Genomic DNA, 22026 nt, shown 5'->3' on the forward strand with positions numbered 1-22026 from the left:
TCTCGGATGAGAAGCGAAACGTTTTCAAGGGGAGGGGGGGGGGGGAAGAAAGACCAGTTGCCTTTTGGAAAAGCACCTTTGGGACAACCAGGACCTGGATGATTTGAGACTCTCCATAGACATTTCCCCTGGGATGGAGGCAGGACCTCTGTAAAACCCATATTTGCAGTACTTTTTCTAGGACAGTGGCTCTCAACCTGTGGTCCATGGACCCCTTTATTTAAAGGGGGTTCAAGATGAAGAAAAGGTTGAGAACCATTGTTGTATGATACGCATTTTCTTTGGGCCAAGAAGTGTCTCATAACAGTGATTGCAGACCATGAGCAATTTCACCAAACGTAGACTTGCTAGTTTTGCCAAACTTTGCCGTTCTTTACAGTAACAGGCAAAATGGTTTCTCCCCTGGAAACTCTGCCAAGCACATTTGCTGGATACCACTTTTATCATCTTAGAAGTAGGTGAAAGGTTTTGAGACCTATTCAGTATTAATTAAGCTGGAATGCAGGGGAGTCTCTTGGCTTAAGATGCATATCATTATCATTATCCACTTGGCTTGCATTTTTTTAGAGTGTCTGGTAGCACTGACCGCTGAAAACATTTTTTTAAAAAAATATACAGGGTACAGTATATCCAAACTCGGATTCCACCCAGCCATTTATTTATTATATAAATTAATATTCAGATCAGTTGTCGTTTTCTTCTATACCCTTTCTTATTTTTTTTGAGGCATATCTCAACCTTCCTAAGTATGGTAATATTTTATGAAGAGAAAAAATGTGAATGGTCTATGGCGCCTGACTTTGGTACACCCTCCTGGTACGTGAACAAAATATCTGAAATGTACTTTTATTCTTAACAACCACAGTTGATCCCAAAATTTCTGTTTCTCCTGCTTGAAGAGGAAGCAAGTTCTATTTTTTTTTAAAGGTTTCAATATTTCTGTATTAAAGTGCAATTCAAAAATATTATAAACAGAGTTAACTAGTTATGGAAAAAGTTCTATTTTTTAACAGATACAATTCTGTTTGTATGGTAACCCTCTGAGACTATTGAAGCAAGCGGCTTAAGAACCCTTGGACCAAGAGTTGTTAAATGAGTTTTGCCCCATTTTTATGATCTTTCTTGCCACAGTTGTTAAGTTAGTAACACAATTGTAATGTAAATCTGGCTTTCCCATTGGCTTTGCTTGCCAGAAGCAAAGGGGATTACATCATCCCAGGACGCTGCAACCACCATAAATATGAGTCAGTATCTAAGCCTCTGAATTTTGATCACGTGATCAAAGGGTGCTGCAACAGTCATAAATATGAAAAAAGGTCATAACTGACTTTTTTCAGTTGCATCGTAACTTCGGTCGCTAAATTAATGGACTACCTGTATGTGCAGGTATTTTGTCAGAGGGAGAACATTGAAAATACATTAGCAATCTGAAATAATATGACTGCTTTTTTTTTTTGTATACATTGTTACGGTGCTCTGAGTTCTGCAACAGTAATTGCATTAACTGGTTTTTGTAGTAAGAGATCTGAGATAATCCCATCTTTGTTAATATATTAAACTGGATTAATATTAAAGGCTTTTTCTTGTAGGGTTATTTTGAGTCGTGTTTTTTTAAAAAAGGATGTTCTTTGCCAATGAAAGTAATCACTATCTGGACTCCTTGATAAAAGCCGGTCAACAACTTAAACCTATTTTGTTCTCTGAATGAATAGATGTGATTGTATTAGCTTTGGCACCATCATTCCTGTCAAACACAAAGACCATGTTGTGGAATTTAAGGCCTGAGGTAACTTCTAGGGTATTTGACAATCCTGTTTGAATATCTATAATATCTGTCTGGAAAAAAAAATTATGTCTACAGCTGAGAATAGATATTCCCTAGCTCATGCTATTTCTATCAACCTGTTTTTAATTATTTATTTTTTTAAAAAAGGGCTTACTTTGATACAGATCCTAGTTTTCCAGTGTGAAAATCCAGTGAAGAGGAAGAAAGTTCTATTTTTTTAACAGATACGATTCTGTTTGTTTGGTAACCCTCTAAAACTATTGAAACAAGGGGCTTCAGAACCCTTGGACCAAGAATTTTATGCTGTGGCACTTGCTGCTGATTTTTTCCCCCTTCCATTTGACTGCTGGACTGATGCTGTGTTCCTTCTTGCTTTAGTTAGTGTGAGAGAGCTGTTTCAAACTAGCTCTGCCACTCAGAGCGGGAAAAGGTTATATTAATTTAAGCCACCGTTTCATCTTCACTGCACAGAATTTGCAGGAAGGGCCCAACGCTTACTGGTCCCAAAGTTCCTGCCTTTTCTCCCCACCCTTCCTTGCATGTCTGGACACACCTCAAGTGGTGTGACAGCAAGGCAAAGCAAGGTGCCTCTTTGAGAAGCCAGAGTATTACTTGAATAATCTTGGCAGCCTCCATGACTCATGCAGGAACTATCTCCCAGGAGAACAAAAGAATGAGGGAGGAGAGGCACAGAAGCATTGCACCAATATCTCTGGAAAGGCAGTAGCAAAAAAAAGTTAAGGGGAACAGTGTCAGTGGAGCACTTTGGGATTTAAAGGAAGAAGGGTCCCCCCCTTGGGACAGCTGTTTGGGGGCTTTCAGTCCCAAGAGGCAAGGAGAGAATGACACCTGCAGGAAGCCATGGCCATTAGTAATAACATCCCAACAATATCTCAATAGAGTGTAAGTTTCTTATGCAAAGTTAACATCAGTTTTGTAGTGCTTTCTATTGAGAACCTCTGGAGAACACCTAATATACCTTTGCATGCTGGGAATATGAAGGCATTATTGCCGATTAGAGTGGGGTAAGGAGTGCTTGGTTTAACTAATAATTTAACACATAACAGACTCGGGAATTTCCTTTGCATATTTTGCCTGTTTGGTCCTGTTGTTAAAGCATCTGTTTCCCTGCGTGAATTAGAGAGAGAGAATCCTCTGAATATCATCAAGCTTCGCTTCTTTCTTCCAAACAGTAATGAAGCTAAAAGGGGATTGCAGAAAAACAAGAGAAATAGGTGCTGGTTTAAGGAATTGCTAACTTGCAGAGATATCGTATATGAGATTGACTAAAATATCCTTTCCCCACATTAATCTCCAAAAACAGTGAAGCACTGAGAGTATCTATTGGGGGGGGGATGGGCAGCTGAGCACCAAAGTGGGATGAAGAATTTTATTTGATTTCAATAGCCCCCCCCCATCTCAACATGTGACTCATCCCCAATTGTAGGGATGCCAAAGAAGGCCTTGTCCATTGGAATACCCTACTTTTGACATGTTGTTGCCTCAGAAGCCATGCAAATGCCCACACTGATCATTTTGGGGTTCAGGGGAGAAATAATATTTTACCCATGCATTTGAGACCGTACAGTCACACCCACCTCATCCACATTGCGGAGTTTTGTGTCTCTCTAGGATAGGGGTGATATTATAAAGATGTATCTGGGTCTCTCTAGGACAATATGTGAAGGACTAGAAGTGGTATGATAGCAGTGTTCCGATATCTATGGGGCTGCCACAAAGAAGAGGGGTCAAGCTATTCTCCAAAGCACCTGAAGGCAGGATAAGAAGGAATGGAGGGAAATTAATCAAGGAGAGAAGCAACCTAGAACTAAGGAGAAATTTCCTGACAGTTTAGAACAATTAATCAGTGGAACAACCTGCCTCCAGACACGGTGAATGCTCCAACACTGGAAGTTTTTAAGAAGAGATTGGACAGCCATTTGTCATTTCAGTCAAGCAGGTATATGATTTCTTGCTTGAGCGAGGTGGGGGGTTGGACTAGAAGACCTCCAAGATCCCTTCCAACTCTGTTATTCTAATATTCTGTTAGGATTACTACTGTTTTAAACTTTTGAAGTAGTCTCTCTTTTATTTCATTTTATTCTTTTGTGTTTTATACCCTGGAATAAAGGGCAAGTTATATAGTAGTAATAAACATTATTCAATTCAAAAGAAAAAAAAACAATTCTGAACAAGTAAAAAAAAACATAGCAATAATTATAAAAGTGGTGCAATTAATGCATGATCTACTTTACAAGTAGCAAATCAATATTAGCTACATTCAGAGAAATTAAATTACAATTACAATGAATTGAAATTGATTTATTGTTGGAGAAATATTAGCTGTAGCTTTCTCCTAAGGCCACTATAATACAAGATGGGTTAATTTTCAGGAACTCTTTCATTACAGGGACAATCATCTTTGTTCATACGGCATATCCCCTAATTTCCTCTCAAAACAGCTGTTGGGAGGGAAGGCTTTAAATCTCAGCAAGGTTAAGATTGTCCTGAATTTGGAAATTGTTGCGTGGCTTAGATACTTGGTTGGCTTGCAAAAAATTCAATGCCTGCCAAATAGCATATCTTTGGATATGGCTACCATAAGTTGTAAACAGTTAACTGAGTAATACAGTGGCACTCATTGTTAATTAGTTCCTGGAGAATATGATGGGTATCAAAAGTGATGAGTACCAAACAAATTTTCCCCATAAGGAATAGTGTAATGAGTCACAAGGCAGCTGACACCGGCAAGTTCTAGTTTGTGCCAAACAAACGATGAGTTCCAGAACAAAATTTTCATGTCAGAGTGAGCTGAGGACCAAATCTGATGGATTTCAAAGTAGCCGAGTGCCAAGGTACCAGTCTAAAGGAATTGTAACCTCTTGTTTTTATTTTAGTTCTTTGTTATTGGCTCATTTGTTATGACAGTATTTAATTGAGTCACGTGGATGAGATGGGTGGCTAGATTGATTGATTGATTGAGAATGAATGAATGAATGAATGAATGGGCTGGCTCTACCTTTGTTTGGGCGATGGGACAGATAGCTCAGAGTCCTTCTATTGTTAAAGAACATCTCAGATCTCCTTGGCTGCCTGGGTTCATGCTGGCCCTTGAGCTCCCATGGAGTTTATCTGTGGGGTGATCCACGTGGGTTGTGAATAGATTTCTCAGGATTAGAAGTGAGTGGGGACAAACCTTTTCTTCCCCCCTCCTCCCATTTCTTTCCTCCCACCTTTTCCTTCTTTCTTTCTGCTGCTGACCCACTGGCCAGTAGCCAGGCAGGACTGGGGTGTGTGTGTGGATTCTGTGCTTTTCAGAAATTAATGGCTGGGATTCCATTGTCTCTTCCCGTGTTTTTCTAAGCTCCCCCATTCTACACAGTGATGGTGGCAGCATTTGCAAATGAAAGCCGTGGTGGTGGTGGCAGCATTTGCAAACAAAAGCCATGCCTACTTGGAACTTATCAGTGTTAAACAAATATAAAGGGCTGGCAGAGCCTTCTACTGACCACATGAACTCAATCGTGCAGTTTCTTGGCAAATGCTTTAATAAGTGCTTAGTCATTGCAAGTAGCTCCTCGACTTACGGCCACGATGGAGCCCAACATTTCTGTTTCAGCTAAGTGAGACATTTGCCCCATTTTGCCCCGTTTGTTAAGTGAATCACAGCAGTTGTTAAGTTAGTAACACAGTTGTTAAGTGAACCTGCCTCCCCCCACTGACTTTGCTTGTCAGACGGTCTCAAAGCACAATCACATGAGCCCAGGACACTGCGACCGTCATAAATACCAGCCAGTTGCCTCTGAATTGTGATCCGGTGAACATGAGGAGGCCACAAAGGTTGTAAGGGTGAAAAAATGATCCTAAGTCACTTTTTCAGTGCCGTTGTAACTTTGAACAGCCAATAAACACACCTTTGCAAGTCGAGAACTACCTGTATTTTCTTTCAGAATATTTTTTGTCTTCATAATCTATGAATTTGCGGTCCTGGAATTTCCTGGTAGTTTTCCATCCAGGCACTAATCAGGCTCACGCCTGCTTTTAACCCTCAAGACCACCAAATGAGCAGATTTGTTAGCCTCAGTTACCTGTGCTGAGACTAACCTACGTTAGTTTAATAAGTTAACTTGAGAACCGCAGGAGTTGAACAAGGCAGGCAAATCTGTGAATGGCTGCTAACCTTAGTCCTTTTTCTTCTCAGTAGCCTCGGAGGAAATTTATTTCATTTGGTTTCCAAATTTTAGAGGTTGCTCAACTCCACACAACTCTGGGTGCTCACAGTTCTAAAAGAGGACAACGGTGAAATGGGAAAACCTGATCATATGCATCCAGAAGGAAATCACACGTTAGTAAACAAAATGTCCCACGGTGGCCTGACAATTATTGTACTCCAGACCTGGGAAAAAAGCCAAGTTTATACGGCTTTTCAAATATTAGGATAGAAGCCAAACAAATCCAGAGGGCAGAGATTGCAACAGAGAAAGCACACTTCCTATGTCCAGATAGGTAACATTGCTTAGTGTTTAATCTTAAAAATAGTTGCCTTCAAAAGCAAAGGAAGCTGAATTCTTTGATAAATCTGCTGATCATAACTATACAATGTATACCTTGTTGTGATAATCTGGGAAACTATAGCTTAGAGTGCTTTTTTCAATACAATAAATAATTATGGCTTGCGTTAGAATACATTTTGGAAGGTTTTAGGGAACATTTTGAGCCTGCATGTTGTCTCTCTAACTCAGGATTTCAGAAGCTCAGCCACTTTAAGCTCTGTGCATTGCAGCTCCCAGAATTCCCTAGCCCAGTTGGAATCTACTACAGCTTAAAGTGATTGAGATTGGAAAACACCTTTAAATAGAATAGAATAGAATAGAATAGAATAGAACAGAGTAGAGTAGAGTAGAGTAGAGCAGAGCAGAGCAGAGCAGAGCAGAGCAGAGCAGAGCAGAATAGAACAGAGCAGAGCAGAGCAGAGCAGAATAGAATAGAATAGAATAGAATAGAGCAGAGCAGAGCAGAGCAGAGCAGAGCAGAGCAGAACAGAACAGAACAGAACAACAGAACAGAACAGAACAGAACAGAATAGAATAGAATAGAATAGAATAGAATAAGGAATGGAATGGAATGGAATGGAACAGAATGGAAACTAATCAAGGCGAGAAGCAACCTAGAACTAAGGAGAAACTTCCTGACAGTTAGAACAATTAACCAGTGGAACAACCTGCCTCCAGAAGTGGTGAATGCTCCAACACTGGAAGTTTTTAAGAAGAGACTGGACAGCCATCTGTCCGAAATGGTGTAGGGTTTCCTGCCTGAGCAGGGGGTTGGACTCGATGACCTCCAAGGTCCCTTCCAACTTTATTATTATTATTATAGAACGGAACACAACAGAACAGAACACAATACAATACAATACAATACAATACAATACAATACAATACAATGGAGTAGAATAAAAACTTTATTGTTACTTTCAATGTATACTACTCGGCATGCATTAAAATGAAATTACATTACATTCAGCTCTCAAAAAAAAAAAAACCCCCAACCATTAAGCACATACCCGCATACACATAGACTGTTCTTTCCAAATCTTTTCATTGGCCCAAGATAGATGAGTTATGCAGATGCAGGTTACCTGTAAGAAAGATCACAAATATAGGTAACCTTCGACTTACAACAGTTCATTTAGTGACCAAAAGGCACTGAAAAAAAGGGACGTATGGCCATTTTTCACACTTACAACCATTGCAGCATCCCTGGGGTCACGTGACCAAAATTCAGACCCTTGGAAACTGACTCCATGTTACTGACTTAAGAATGGCAGTGATCCACCTAACAACTGTGGCAAGGAAAGTTGTAAAATGGGGTAAAATTCACTTAACAAATGTGCCATTTAGCAATTGGACTTTTGGGCTCAATTGTGGTGATACGTCTATCTGCACCTCATCAATGAACAATTGCAATGTGCGAAACATTGTTGTATGAACTGCTGCGACATTCCTTTCTAATCGGATTCTGGTGAGGATCCCAAACAGCTTGAGATTCTCATTAGGATGTCTAGTATTTGGTGTTAAAATGCTGGCAGAGCTACTCTTTGCATATTATCAGCACATGAACCTTCTTATCAGCTAAATGGTGGCCTTCAGCTAGCCGTAATTACCTTTCAAAAGATAAGGGTAGTCAACAGACCTTGTATGGGAGGCCACAAGAGAGCCCAGATCTGTAAACTAATTGGGAAGTTGAAAGGAGCATTTTGGAAGAAGACAATGGAAATGTACTTCCATATCATGCCAAGAAAACTGCATGGATATATCCACATTCAGCAGGAGCTGAGGCTAGCTAATCTAAGGGAAACTTGACTGCTTTTTTATTTGGGCCACATAGAACAACTGGGGATTGAGTTCAGCATTTTGAATGAATGAATGAATGAATGAATGAGCGAGCAAGAAGCAAGCAAGCAAGCCTTGTTTCCTAAAGAGTAAAACTGAGTTCACACTTGCATAATCTTATATTTCTATAAGGTTATCAAATCCGCAGATGGTAATTGGGAGTTGGAATCTACAAATTGGGACATCATGTTTAAGTGGGGCTGGGTTTGAAGGCATCCATGTGTGAGGATTTGTTTTGTTTTTCTAAAATGCGATAAGCCTATTGTACTTTTTCAACTATAGCATAGTTTTTTGTTTTGTTTTGTTTTCCACCGCCAAATGATAGTGTTGTTTGTTTTTAGCAACTGTGGTCAGAAGAGCTTTGAAAAGCTGCAAAAAAGAGGATCTGGGGACCACCAGTGGCTCACCCCAGCCTGAAACTTCATTGATGTCTCACTTAGCAATGGAAATGTTGGGCTTAATCGTGGTCTTAAGTGGAGAACTACCTGTACACTATATTTACATCTGGAAGGCATCTCTACAGCTGTAGCATAGGAACCACAACCATTTGGCAACAGCAGCTTTTGTTTATGCTGTCTTCTCAGAGAGGCACAGACTAAAATTATCCCCGATTTCTCTTGTCTTTGTTTCCAGCATGAAGTCACCCTGACAAGACTTCCTCAAATACAGAATCCAATGGTCACTGCCCCCACGATACCAGATGATGACACCAACAACTTCTACACTGTTTACAGCAACCGCAAGTGCCAGAAATGCCCACCAGGTATCACGTTATTGGCTCAACCTGATCCTTCTTAGTAAGACCTGGACATGTGTATGACTTGCCCCTTTTTTTGAGAAGGATAACTTGGACCGTTCTTTCTTGCTGACCCCGTGGGACAATCATTTTCGAAAGACCATTTCTGAATAGTTATTTTTTGCATCATTGTTCCTCGTTCCGAGAAATGTGCATGAGCAGAAGCAAGGGAGGGTTGGATGACCAGGCTGGAAGCAGTGACAAATCTGCACAGGAAATGACCCGTTCCAAGAACTGTGCTTAGAAGCCATTGGAAGTTGTAGATAACAGCAGAAGCCTACTTTGAAAATAATAATAATAATAATAAAAATCACATTGCATTAGTCATTTCCCCAGAAATTCCATACAGAATTCATGACACAGTAAGAATTTGAAAAAGGAAAGCCAGATGGGAAAAAGAGGGGCTTTGAAAAGTTAAGTGAGTATTCCAGGACACCTAGTTAGCATGGCCATAAAGGAGAAAGTTGGAAATTATAACTTGGCACAACTTTCTGGATAACCACCACTTTTCTTCTAGGAAACTGGACAAAAAAAATATTGCTGTGGTGTTCATTTTATTGTGGCTAAGAAGATGATTCAGAGGGATTAGAAGCACATCCTGCTGTTCCAAAAAAAAGCGTGTTTTCCCCCCTCCTTCCCAAATAATAGGCCCACGCTGCTTCTGATGGACTTCCACTGGCTATTCCCCTTAATATTACATTTTTCTGAGCACAACTACAATGTATGCTTCTGCTTAAAAAGGCAGATTCCCAAGTGGTTGACACACTTATATTTCTGACATAATAATGTTGTTAGTTGTGAAGTCATGTCCGACCCATTGCGACCCCATGGACAACGTTCCTCCAGGCCTTCCTGTCCTCTACCATCTTCTGGAGTCCATTTAAGCTCACACCTACTGCTTCAGTGACTCCATCCAGCTGCCTCATTCTCCGTCGTCCCTTTCTTCTATTGCCCTCCATCTTTCCCAGCCTCAGACTCTTCTCCCGTGAGTCCTTCCTTCTCATTAGGTGGCCAAAGTATTTAAGTTTCAACTTCAGGATCTGGCCTTCTAAAGAGCAGTCAGGGTTGATCTCCTCTAGGACTGACCACCTTACAGTCCAGGGGACTCGCAGGAATCTTCTCCAGCACCATAGTTCAAAGGCCTCAATTCATAATACTACTGAGACACTTCTGCGCTGTGCAAGACGGTATTTGTTTTTTTTAATTTAATTTACATCACTGCCCGTCAGAACTGCCACCTCACACCGGTGATCCTGCTATCACCAATGTGCCATGGACCCTGGGGGGAGGGGGGAAGGAAGGGGGAAGGTGTGGGGGGAAATGAAAGTAATGGAAGTCGCTCCGCTGTGAGAAGAATGCTGCTGCAAGCCGGCCTACACAGCCAGAGTGACCATTTTCAAAAAACATCTTCTTTGAAATTGATTGGATGATTGGGGGGGGAGGGAGGAAGGGGAACCAGCAATGGGAAGTGCCTAAGAGGATTGTGCCTACTTGGGATTTTGGCACGTGAATTTCAGTTCTGGCTTGGCTTTGCTGTATTTCACTTGACCTTTAGTAAACGATACCTTTCCCCACAAATGGAGTCAAGGATCGTTCTTGCTTAAAGGTTCAAGTTGGGACAGGACTGATACTGCCCATCTCTCATACATGTCTCAGGGTGGCTCACAAGTTAAAGCAACAAAAACCAAGCTACTCTCAACAAAATTAAAAACAATTCGAACAGTGAAAACAAATAACCAAAGCCATCAAAAAATAAAAAAATCACACGGGAGTGCCAACCTAAAACTCACAAACAATAAGCCATCTTGCAGGATCCCTACTTCTAGGGCAGGGGTAGGCAACCTTGGCTCTTTTATGACTCGTGGACTTCAACTCCCAGAATTCCTGAGCCAGCACAGCTGGCTCAGGAATTCTGGGATGTGAAGTCCACATGTCATAAAAGAGCCAAGGTTGCCTACCCCTGTTCTAGGAGATCCCCAGGCCTGATGGCACAGCCATGTGTTCAGGGACTTCTTAAAGGCCAACAGGGTTGGGCCAATCTGACTTCAGGGTGGATGATCTACCAAAGTCTGGGCGCCTTAGCGGGATAGATTCTGCTCCTGGGTCCCATCAGTGGGAACCCCTTTAAACAGAGAACTCGCAACATACTTGTTCTGCCAGATTTGATGGGATGGGTAGATACAACAGGGGAGAGAGAGCAGTGCTAACTGCTTTCTATAGCTGTGTAGTAGATTTATTTTCTGCCTTTATTTGGTGCAACCTGGACATCCATTGTATGGCTAGATCCGCAGTTCCTAGAGAATTCTTGTCTTTTAATACAGGGGTTCTCAAACCCTGGTCTGAGGACCGGCCCCGGTCCGCAGCCTGTTGGGAACTGGGCCGTGCAAGCAGCGGGCGAATGCGTGAAGTTCCATTTGCACATGCGCAGGATTAGGTTGTGCACACACAACCATCCTCTCCCCACTGCCGCCGCCACTGCTGCCACTGCTACCACTGCTGGTCCACCAAGCCGGAAAAGTTGGGAAACCTCTATTTTTAATATATACTTTTAATGTGTACTTATTTTTTACGTCTTTTTTTTTCTTCCAGGCACGTTCGTCTTTCAGCCTTGTGCTATCCCCAGAAGTAGAGGGACTTGCCGGCCCTGTGAAAACAACACCTTTTCCAAGCTGCCGAATTCCTTCAAGGCCTGTTTTAGTTGCAGAGCCTGCAGGAGTTTAGGTAATTAAGGATGGAGACCATTTTTTTTTTTTGGAAGAACTTTTTTATTTTTTCCAACTCTCCCCCATACCTATCAGCAAATATACAGCAGATATTTATCACGTGTTAACAGATATTCTTTTTACATTCTTATCTATCAGATACTCTTAATAAAATAAAGTAAATACATACACATAAATTTTGGTGTTGCTCGCCCATTTGCCCTTTCACTGTATCCACACTCCTACTCTTTCTTGTCTACCTCCTTTCTCTCTTTCTTCTCTTTCTTCCCTACTTCCCTCTTCTTCCTCTCCTCTCCTCTCCTCTCTCCTTCACCACTCCCCTTTCTCCCCACTTCTCCTCCTCTTCTCCTCCAACCTTCCTACTTCCTTCCTTCCTCCTTTACTCTCTCCTCTCTCCTCTCCTTTCTTCCCTCTCCTCCCTCTTCCGGTACAATTCAGGGGTAATGACCTCCTCTCTCTAAATTTCCCCATCTATATTATATATAATAAGATTGATTTTCTATTACGTTAATACTTCTATTTAGCTGACCTTCTCGGCATATACTTCTATAAATATATATACGACCTCTGGTTATTCAATACTGTGTCGCCTGAGTCTCCCTCCTTATCTTGGATGGAGTCAATTTTATTTACTTAGTTCGTTAGATTTTTATCCTGCTTTATTACCTTATAGGTAACTCAAGGCAGCAAACATGCATAATACTCTCCCCTCTTTTTTTTTTCTTTTTTTTCTTTCCCCCTATAACAACAATCTTCTGAGGTGGGCTGGGCTGAGAGAGTGATTGACTGGCCCAAAGACACTCAAATGGGTTTTCGTGCCTGAGACTAGAACTCACTGTCTCCCGGTGATTGGTCAAAGTCAGCTAGCTAGCTTTCATGGCTAAGGCGGGGCTAGAACTCACCATCTCCCAGTTTCTAGTCTCGTGTCATAACGACTGGACGAAACTGGCTCTTATCTTATATTTGAAATGATATTTTAAACAATCAAAAGTCATCGATGCAATGAATTGAAGAAATGAAATGAAACCTGAGCCCAATGCCTTTTATGGAAAGGTTCCACCCACTGCATCCCAAGAAGTCGCTCACAGGTTATACTAAGTTGAAATGAAACATATTTGCTTTTGGTAATTCAAACATCTGGGCTTTTCTCCAGAAATCCTGGTTAAGGGTCTCTTGGGCTAACATTGCCATGCGGTCTTAGTTTAAGTCTTCATTGCTGCTCAGAACTGCTATAATTCTAAATTTGTGATTGATTCTCTTTCCAGATGAGGTAGAAGTCAAAAGGTGTACTGCAACCACAGATACTGAGTGTGCTTGCAAGAATGGTACCTTCTGCTTGCCTGACCATGCCTGTGAAACTTGCAGTAAATGTACGACAAGGTCAGCATTAATCGACACCGCTTAATATGCTTTGGAATTAACTTGGCATTCTCTACTCTGACATGAAAAAAAAAATGGAAGAGGAGAATATGCCCAAAATGAAGTTCACAGATCTTAGAGAAGGGAAGAGCAAGCTAGAGGGGAAAAAAAAAAAACAGGTTCTGCTAGCAGCACCCTCAAATTTCCAAGCTTTGGGCCATCCCCGAGGATGCATTCATAAAGGAATACAGAATAACCAAATTGGAAGAGACCTTGAAGGTCTTCTAGTCCAACCACATGCTCAAGCAGGAGACCCTATATCATTCTAGACAAGGGACTGTCCAGTCTCTTCTTGAAAACCTCCAGTGAGGGAGCATTCAGAATTTCTAGAGGCAAGCAGTTCCACTGGTTAATTTTTCTCTTAAGGAACTTTCTCCTTAAGTCTGGATTGGATTTCTCCTTGATGAGCTTCCATCCAATTCCATCCAGGGCCCTCAGGTGCTTTGGAGAATAAGTTGACCTTCTCTTCTCTGTGGACAGCCCCTCAAATATTGGAAGACTGCTGTCTTTTTTTTTTTTTTATTAAAAGTTTTATAAATTTTACAAGAAGAACAAGAACAATACAGAACAAAAAACAACATATACAAAAGAAAAAAAAATTAAACAATACATATAAAAAAAAACCCCCACCCCACACCCCTCCCAAAAACCCTCCCTTCCCCCCCCCTGAGCTTCCCAGAGCAGAATATAGGCTTAAGAAATAATAAGAAAAAAATAAAAATTAAATTAAAAACTTTATATTTATATATATAAAAAAGATATCTATAATATATATAAAAATAAAACTTATGAAAAAGCTATATGATATTTTTGTATACCCAATCTAAATTGTATAAATTTTATCCATTTGTCCCAGATAGCAAAAAACTTCTCTTGCGTTTGTTGCTTTAAGAAAGCCGAAATCTTTGCCATTTCCGCCAGATAAGCTACTTTAAAAAACCATTCCTGCAATGTAGGCAAAGATTCCTTCTTCCAATATTGTCCAACTAACAGCCTCGCGGCTGTGATCAAATTTAACATCAATACAACCTCCTTTGTATCACAATCTGTAACAATACCTAACAAAAATAATTGCGGAGTAAATTTTACCCTCCTTCTAAAAATTCTCTGGATATTCCACCATATTTTGATCCAAAATGCTTTTATCTCTCTGCATGACCACCAAATATGATAATAGGAAGCCTCCTTATAACCACATCTCCAGCATTTAGGTTGCACGTCAGGGTACATGTAAGACATTTTTTGTGGATCAAGGTGCCATCTATAAAACATTTTATAAAAATTCTCCCTTAAATTCTGTGCTTGAGTAAATTTGACATTTCTCACCCAAATAGTTTCCCAGGTGTCCAATGAAACTGGCTCACCAAAGTTCTGCGCCCATCTAATCATACAATCTTTAATTAGTTCCGTTTCTGAGTCCAATTCAACTAAAACCCCATAAATTCTCTTAATGTGGGTTTGTCTTTGATCCTTCAGTTGCTTAATAAGATTTTCATCTTCTCTAAGAAAACCCACCTTACAATCCATCTTCCATCTATCTAGTAGTTGCCTATATTGGAACCAAGAATAAATAAAATTTTCTTGTGCTAATTCTTCCCGTGATTTTAATTGCCAGTTTTGTCCATCCCATTTAAGTAACTGTCTATAAGACACCATATCCATTTTAACCCCTCTTTTTATTCCTTCTATCGCATGCCAAGGTATAGCCCATAATGGTACTTTAAAATCACTTTTATAATATTTTCTCCAGATCCTAAGTAAAGAAATTCTTAAAATATGAGATTTAAAAGCCCAATCTATTTTTTTATTAAATATTAAATAGGCATGCCACCCATAAAGTAAATCCCATCCCTCTAGATAAAGTATCTCAGAATTTGTCAAATTTACCCAGTCACTAATTAATGTTAAAACCACCGCATCATAATATAATTTCAAATTTGGTACCTTGAGTCCACCCCTCTCACGGAAGTCTTGCATAATTTTGAACTTAACCCTTGGTTTTTTCCCTGCCCAAATAAATTTATTGAGACCCTTCTGCCACTCATTTAAATTAATCTCATTTTTCAAAAGACTGCTGTCTTGTCAGCCCTGGTCCTTCTCTTCGCTTGAAGCTATGTTCACCTCTTCCCGAAGCCACAGTTTGAAGCATAAAAGCACCACACCCGGGTAGAGACTTGGCTCAACTGTTTTGAGTGACCAGTTGAGAATAAGCTTAGTTTGGATGACCATCCCAGCATAAGTAAGATCTGTACCCACCCTAGATCAGTGTGAAGGTGCCTCAGGCACCTACACTGAGCTATTAAGATTTTGAGTGATAGTTTGTGAAGCAGTGATTTTGCACAGATTTGCATCTGGAGATATTGCAGTCTTGTTGGCAGCTTCTTGAATACGTAACTTCTACAGGGTGGTGAAATTGGCTTGTCCATCACCAGATGCCAGTTTCCTGTTGGCAGTCTCCCACAGTAGCATAATGGAAGGTATATCTGAAAAGAACAATTCCAGCAACTGCCACAGTACAATCCAGCTCTTATGACACCACAGCAGGTCTCATCTGCTTACTTGAGTGCTTTATTTTGTTGATGTATGTATATTCCTACGATATATCTTGGAAATGTTCTGGATTGCCAAGGAACCTAGAATCTTAGGATAGGTTAGCAGCAGTTGGCTGCTGCTTCTAGTGGTTCAGCTTTCAGTGATTCCAATTGAGGCTTGTTTCAGTTTGAGTGTTGACCAACTCCTTCAGCGTCAGTTTTCTTTTTGTGTCCGTAGCTGTGATCCTGGAGAAAAGAAGGTGCAGGATTGCACTCCTACAAGTGACATCAAGTGTGTTCCTGATACTACCTCATCACCTCCAACAAGTAAGATGCTTGCATCCTGGTAGACCAGTATCAGTGAATGTGAGACTATGGTGCTAGTCCTACGATGAATTTTCATACAGAACAAGAAGGAAATGTAACAAAATATGGCAATGATGACAGCTCTTGATTAGAATACTTGATTATTTGATTCCTGTTGTCCTCTGACCTTTGAACCTGCAACCGTCCCTTCTCTGGAAGAGAACCAGCAGTCTGTATCTGCTATGCAGGGACAGTTCTTTGGAAGTTGCTATCATATTAGATCAGGGGTCTTCAAATCTGGCCCTTTTATGACTTGTGGACTTCAACTCCCACAATTCCTCAGCCAGCGTGCCTGACTGAGGAATTCTGGGAGTTGAAGTCCACAAGTCATAAAAGGGCCAGGTTTGAAGACCCCTGTATTAGATTTTGTTTGTTAAAGAGGGGGATAAGGGGAATTTAGATTAAATAGAAAAAGGAGATTTATATACTTAGGTATTTTGGTTGATTTCTACTGGACCTTTGCGGACTCCTAAGGAGAGTTGAAGATTTAGAGATGAGTTGTAGAAAATGGGGTGAGTTGTGGAATGAAGATGCATCTGATTGTGTTTTAAGAGGGGGTGATATGTTGTTAACGGTGGGGTCCTTGGTGCTCTCTAAGCTTGGTTTTTTTCTTGCAGACATTTCATTGCCAAACTAGGTAAAATCATCAGTGCTAGCAGGGAGCAGATGTTTGCTCTCATTTTATATGCTAGTGCAGGGGTGGGGGACCTTGGCTCTTTTGGATTTGTGGACTTCAACTCCCAGAATTCCCAAGCCAGCATGAGGGAAACTTTGGCCCCTTTATGACTCGTAGACTTCAACTCCCAGAATTCCCAAGCCAGCATGAGGGAAACTTTGGCCCCTTCATGACTCGTGAACTTCAACTCCCAGAATTCCTGAACCAGCATGAGGGAAACTTTGGCCCCTTCATGACTCGTGGGCTTCAACTCCCAGAATTCCTGAGCCAGCATGCTGGGAGTTGAAGTCCACAAGTCATAAAACAGCCAAGATCCCCCACCTTTGTGGCTTGCTTGTAAGTGTTGGTCTGAATGGGCTTGGTGGCTCCTTGATTGGCTGTTGTTTACTGTTAGATTGTTTGTCTTGAATGGTTGTTCCTTGATCGGGGTATTGTTTACTTCTTGGTTGTCAGTCTTCTTGGGTTAATCTTGGTGTTAATCTCTGCTTTAGACCAATCAAGCAAACAGTGCCCCAATCAAGGAACTTCCAAACAACCTCACAGTAAAATACAGCTCAATCAAAGAATCACCAAAACTACTTTAGTCTCTAGAACGGGCTTTTATCAGTTTCTGATCAGATGAGGCTGATTCCAGAACAGGGTTTGTAGATTAAACTCATTACATCAAATTTTATTTCAAGCCTCTTAGAAGCCAGCATAGGACCCAGTTTGAAGAAGCATTGCCATTCAAATGATCAGTCTATACCAGGGGTGTCAAACTACTGGCCCATGGTCCGGATGCGTCATGCTGGAACTGCACCCACCCCATTGCCGGCAATGGGAAAAAAGTCGCGATATGTCGCAACACATCACGCGGCATTGTGAGTTTGACACCCTTGGTCTATACCTACCTTTTTTCTTTTCCTTTCATTTTAAGGTTCCCCTGGAGTAGGAGATCATAAATGGATCTGGCTCATTGTGGCCAGTCTGGCTCTGGGGCTCTTTGCAGTGTTGGGCCTGGTATGGTGTTGGAAAAAAAACACAAGCTTTAGAAACGGTAAGAATAATATTTCTGTTTTCACTGAGACTCAAAATGCTTAAGACATGTGGCATAGCCCTTGGTATGATAATGTAATAAGCAAAGAACCTTTTATCATGAGAAAACAAAGAAGGGAGCCTCAACTGCATTCAGAAATTATAGAGTCTAGAATTCTGCCATCCTTCTCTGCATAATGCAGTGTTTCTCAACCTTGGGAATGTGAAGAATCATGGACTTCAAGTCCCAGAATTCTGGAGAAAAGATGGACAGAATTGATCTGGGGGGGGGGCGGTCAGCTTTACTTGACTGCGTTCTTACGTGCTGGTTTCATTTACTCATTTTGGAGTGTAGAAATCCTTTTGCAAGATTGAGTCAAATATCTCTTTAGTATGACTTTGCATTATTGTAATAACTCAACTCCCTCAACATCTTCACGTAGATGGAGCTCTGAGGAAGCTCTGCAGCTTTGGTGTTTGCTAGCCTTTTGCAAGAATTCCTGTCTTCTCCTCCAGTGCTTTAGAACTGAGATCACTCCAAGTTTGAATTCAAGCTAGATCTTCTAGAATCTGGGGTAGAACAAACCATCCCAAAACAGCTGTTCCATACATGTAGCAGTTTGTGCGTGAATCATTTATCAGGTTCCCATTTAAATGTCTTTATAACATGTCCACATGTGATCACTGCTCTGCTGGCTAAATTTCTTTATATCGTCCTGTTTTCTCTTACAGCTTGCACGGGTTTCTGGAGCTCCACGGTAAGAACACTTTTCTCATCTGGAGATGGAAAAAGTAATACTGGGTGAGGGGATTTTTTTTAGTCTGACAACTTTTGTATGAGAAGCTATCTTATAACAAGGGAAGTCATGTTATAAGCCATGTTGCTTTTTTCAGCCTATTAAGTGTGATTATTTTTCAGTCTTCTCTCCTTAGCCATAGAATATAGGGTATTTGGCACACCCAAAATAGGTTATCTCGTTGAGCTCTGCATGCTGTAAGATCATTATGAAGATTTAATAAAATTATGTTGCATTAGAACAACATTATAATTGTATCATCCTTGAGTACCAGGGTACGTTTCTGCAGGAGGAAGAGCTCTTTTTAAAAAGTGAATGAATGAATCTTTATTATCAAAGTATAATATGTATACAATGAGATTGACTGAGCCTCTCTCTCTGTGCCCCCCCCCACAACTCACAGTGACTACAACCCCACCAACTTATTACACTCTGTGCGCTAATTGCACAGCACACAGGCCTCACGAGTCTATCATGCATAAAATTATGTCCCATTCAAGAGCCTGGCAGCCCATAAATAAAACATAATTGGGTGTAAAGATAAAGAGAGGAAATGTTTTGCTGAAAAAAAAACTTGGAAAGAAAGGTATCCAACATCCACAGTGGAGTATCTGTAGTGTTGTTACAGAAATAGCAGTAGCACTTAGACTTACATGCCGATTCACAGTGCTTTACAGCCATTTCTAAACAGTTTACAGAGTCAGCCTCTTGGTCCCCCTTTTATTGACCTTGGAAGGAAGGAAGGCTGAATCAACCTTAAGCCAGATCGAACTGCTGGCAGGAGGCAGAATTAGCCTGCAATACTTCATTCTAACTATTTTACCACCGCGGCTCATCATATATGGAGCTGCCTTAAGGACCGTTCAGAAGGTGCAGCTAATCCAGAATGTGGATTATGTGCAGGCACTGGTGGACATGCTTTGTCATGCCTATTGTTATGCCTCTGCCTCACCACAAGTGCGCTGTTTACCTGTAGGCTTCTGAGTGCAATTCAGTGTGTTGGTTGTCTCCTTTAAACCCCTGCATCTGTCTCAACTCATTGTCGTATTTCTTGTTGATTCTAACCACTGCGCCAGTAGTTAGAATGCAGTACAGCAGGCTAATTCTGCTGACTGCCAGTTGCCAGGAGTTTGGCAGTTTGATTCTCAGCAGCTCAGGGTTCACTCAGCCTTCCACCCTTCTGAGGTCAAGGTCGGTAAAATGAGGACCCAGATTGTTGGGGGCAATAGGCAATAGGTAAACCACCTAGAGAGGGCTGTAAAGCACTCTGAAATGGTGTATGTGTCTATTGCTATTCATGGCATTATAAGGGTGGGTTATTTGTGGAACTGCCTGTCTCCAGCTATTTCTGTCCATTCAATGAGATCGGACAGAGTGGGAATGTTTTGGATCCCAACAACTAAACAACATCATCTAGCAAAACCCTGGAAAAGGGTCTTTTTTATTTGGTCATTGGCCTCTGGAATAATATCCACCTATATATGCCTCCCTGATGATATTCAAAAAGCTATTGAAGATCAGGTGGTTCTCCCAAATCTTGTATAGGTCGAATGTGGCACCCCTGTTTGAGGGTGTTTGGTTTATAGCAGGATTTCTCAATCTTGGCACCTTTAAGACAAGTGGACTTCAACTCCCAGGATTCTCAGAGTTGAAGTCCACACATCTTAAAGTTGCCAAGAAACCCAAGTTTATAAGGTTGTCTCTAGCTAATTATGAATTTTTCTCATGTTTTTGTACCGTTCTCCCTTGGGAAGGTGTCCAGAGTCATCCGTACTTGGGCATTTTTTAAATTGCCAAAATAAATATATTCAGATGAACTGAAATGACAGTTATATAGTTCTTGGTTGTAAATACAGGACAATACATACATGTAGTCTAATTTTTGAAGATTTCACGGATTTGAATTTTGTTGTTTCAATTTATGGTCTGCATTAAGGAATGTAGTAGAAAGTCTTCAAGTTGAAAATGGAGAAAAATAATGTAACCAAGTTAGTGATAGCAAATATTGTTTGTGTAAGACCTTTAAAAAAAAAAATCTACCGTAAATGCCGGCGTATAAGGCGACTTCCGCGAGCGCTGAAATCGGTGCCAAAGATGGGGGTTGTCTTATACGCCGAGTCGTCTTATACGCCAGAAATACTGGTAGTTTCCAGCATATAAGACGACGTTCTAGGAATGCAGCCCGGCTATAAAGACGGGGGTCGTCTTATACGCCGGGTCGCCTTGTACGCCGGCATTTACGGTATATATATTGCATATATTTTCTATTCTTCATTCATTCCTTATGCTGTTTGAACTATATAAAAATTTTCTTCAAGGGGGATCAGGTTAGTCAGTTATCCAAGCAGAATAGTCATCTATACAAATCTGGTTATCTTTCTTTGCCCATAACAGTCTTATCTGAATAGTTTGGTAAAACATCTCTTAATATGCTGTATTTACTAGCATTACTAAATTTAGCATTAATTAATCAAGCAAGCAATTATACAATTAAACTGCTAACAATTAAGCAATTAAAATTAATTTTCCTGGTATTGGTTAAATTAATTCACTATTAATTTAACAAGAAATTTTAACAGTAAAATTACTTGTTGAAGTAATTACAAAGGCTAATGATCCTCCACTCAACTTGGGTAGATTTAATTCTCAGAATTAACTCTAACTTTCGTGAATATTGCTATCCTTCTTGTACAATAAACAGTAGCTAAAGTGGCATTCCCTGTTAAATGGGGAAGAACGAATATTTGGGATGTCATTTAATTCAGCAAGACTTGGTTCCTATACCTAAAGGGATATGCATGCTCTTAAAAATCCAGAGACACAGTCATATTTTATTTTTTAGAGCTAGTATAATCCACCGTGTGTTTGTTTTTTTGCAAGAGTACCCAATTCCTCCCATATCTGCAGAAGAGGTTCAGTCTGGGGCCAAGGGAAGAACGTGACAACAACATGTTGAATATGCAAAGGAACCAGAGGTGCAAAATATTTTCATCCAGTCGTAGCACTGCCAATGGACAAGCACCAGACGTAATGATTCCATTAAGGGCTTGCCCTCCAGAGGTAACCAAAATGTAAAAATGCGGTGATTGTTAGTCACACATGTATGTACAACTATTTCTTTATTGATCTTTTGAAATTATGAAAAAAGTCCGGTCCTCACATTTACAATCATGGTAAACACACACACACACACACACACACACACACACACACACACACTGTTGTTACATAATTGCAATTCAGGCATTTAGTAATTGGCTTACAATTGCAACCATTTGCAGCCTCCTGTGATAGCAGTAGCACTTAGACTTATATATCGTGCTTTACAGCACACTCTGGGCAGTTTACGATGTGAGCACCCTTCCTCCAACAATCTGGGTCCTTGTTTGATCGACCTCAGAAAGACAGAAGCCTGAGTCAATCTTGAGCCGGTCACGATCGAACACCAAACTGTGGGCAGAGTTTGCCTGCAATACTGCATTCTAACCATTGTGCATGTGGTGTACCATGTGATTGTAGCTTTTGA

The 22026-nt window shown here is 40.7% G+C and overlaps 1 protein-coding gene across 5 annotated transcripts in view; it reads left to right on the top strand.

Annotated features, from left to right (window-relative positions):
* Positions 1-22026, top strand: part of LOC120312908 (tumor necrosis factor receptor superfamily member 10A-like) — a 48545-nt gene that overhangs the window by 20953 nt on the left and 5566 nt on the right. For 3 of the 5 annotated variants that reach the window (XM_039354227.1, XM_039354224.1, XM_039354226.1), the window contains exons 2-8: positions 8812-8941; positions 11564-11695; positions 12963-13077; positions 15886-15974; positions 17606-17725; positions 18436-18461; positions 21381-21560. In XM_039354227.1, coding sequence (XP_039210161.1) covers positions 8854-8941; positions 11564-11695; positions 12963-13077; positions 15886-15974; positions 17606-17725; positions 18436-18461; positions 21381-21560 — 750 coding nt within the window. In that variant the 5' untranslated portion in view covers positions 8812-8853. The remainder of the gene's footprint in view (positions 1-8811; positions 8942-11563; positions 11696-12962; positions 13078-15885; positions 15975-17605; positions 17726-18435; positions 18462-21380; positions 21561-22026) is intronic. The other 2 variants (XM_039354225.1, XM_039354228.1) reach the window with 2 other exon arrangements.

This window comes from Crotalus tigris, unplaced genomic scaffold, assembly GCF_016545835.1.
Source record: "Crotalus tigris isolate CLP2741 ecotype Arizona unplaced genomic scaffold, ASM1654583v1 scf7180000018549.3470463, whole genome shotgun sequence".
Classification (NCBI taxonomy): domain Eukaryota; kingdom Metazoa; phylum Chordata; class Lepidosauria; order Squamata; family Viperidae; genus Crotalus; species Crotalus tigris.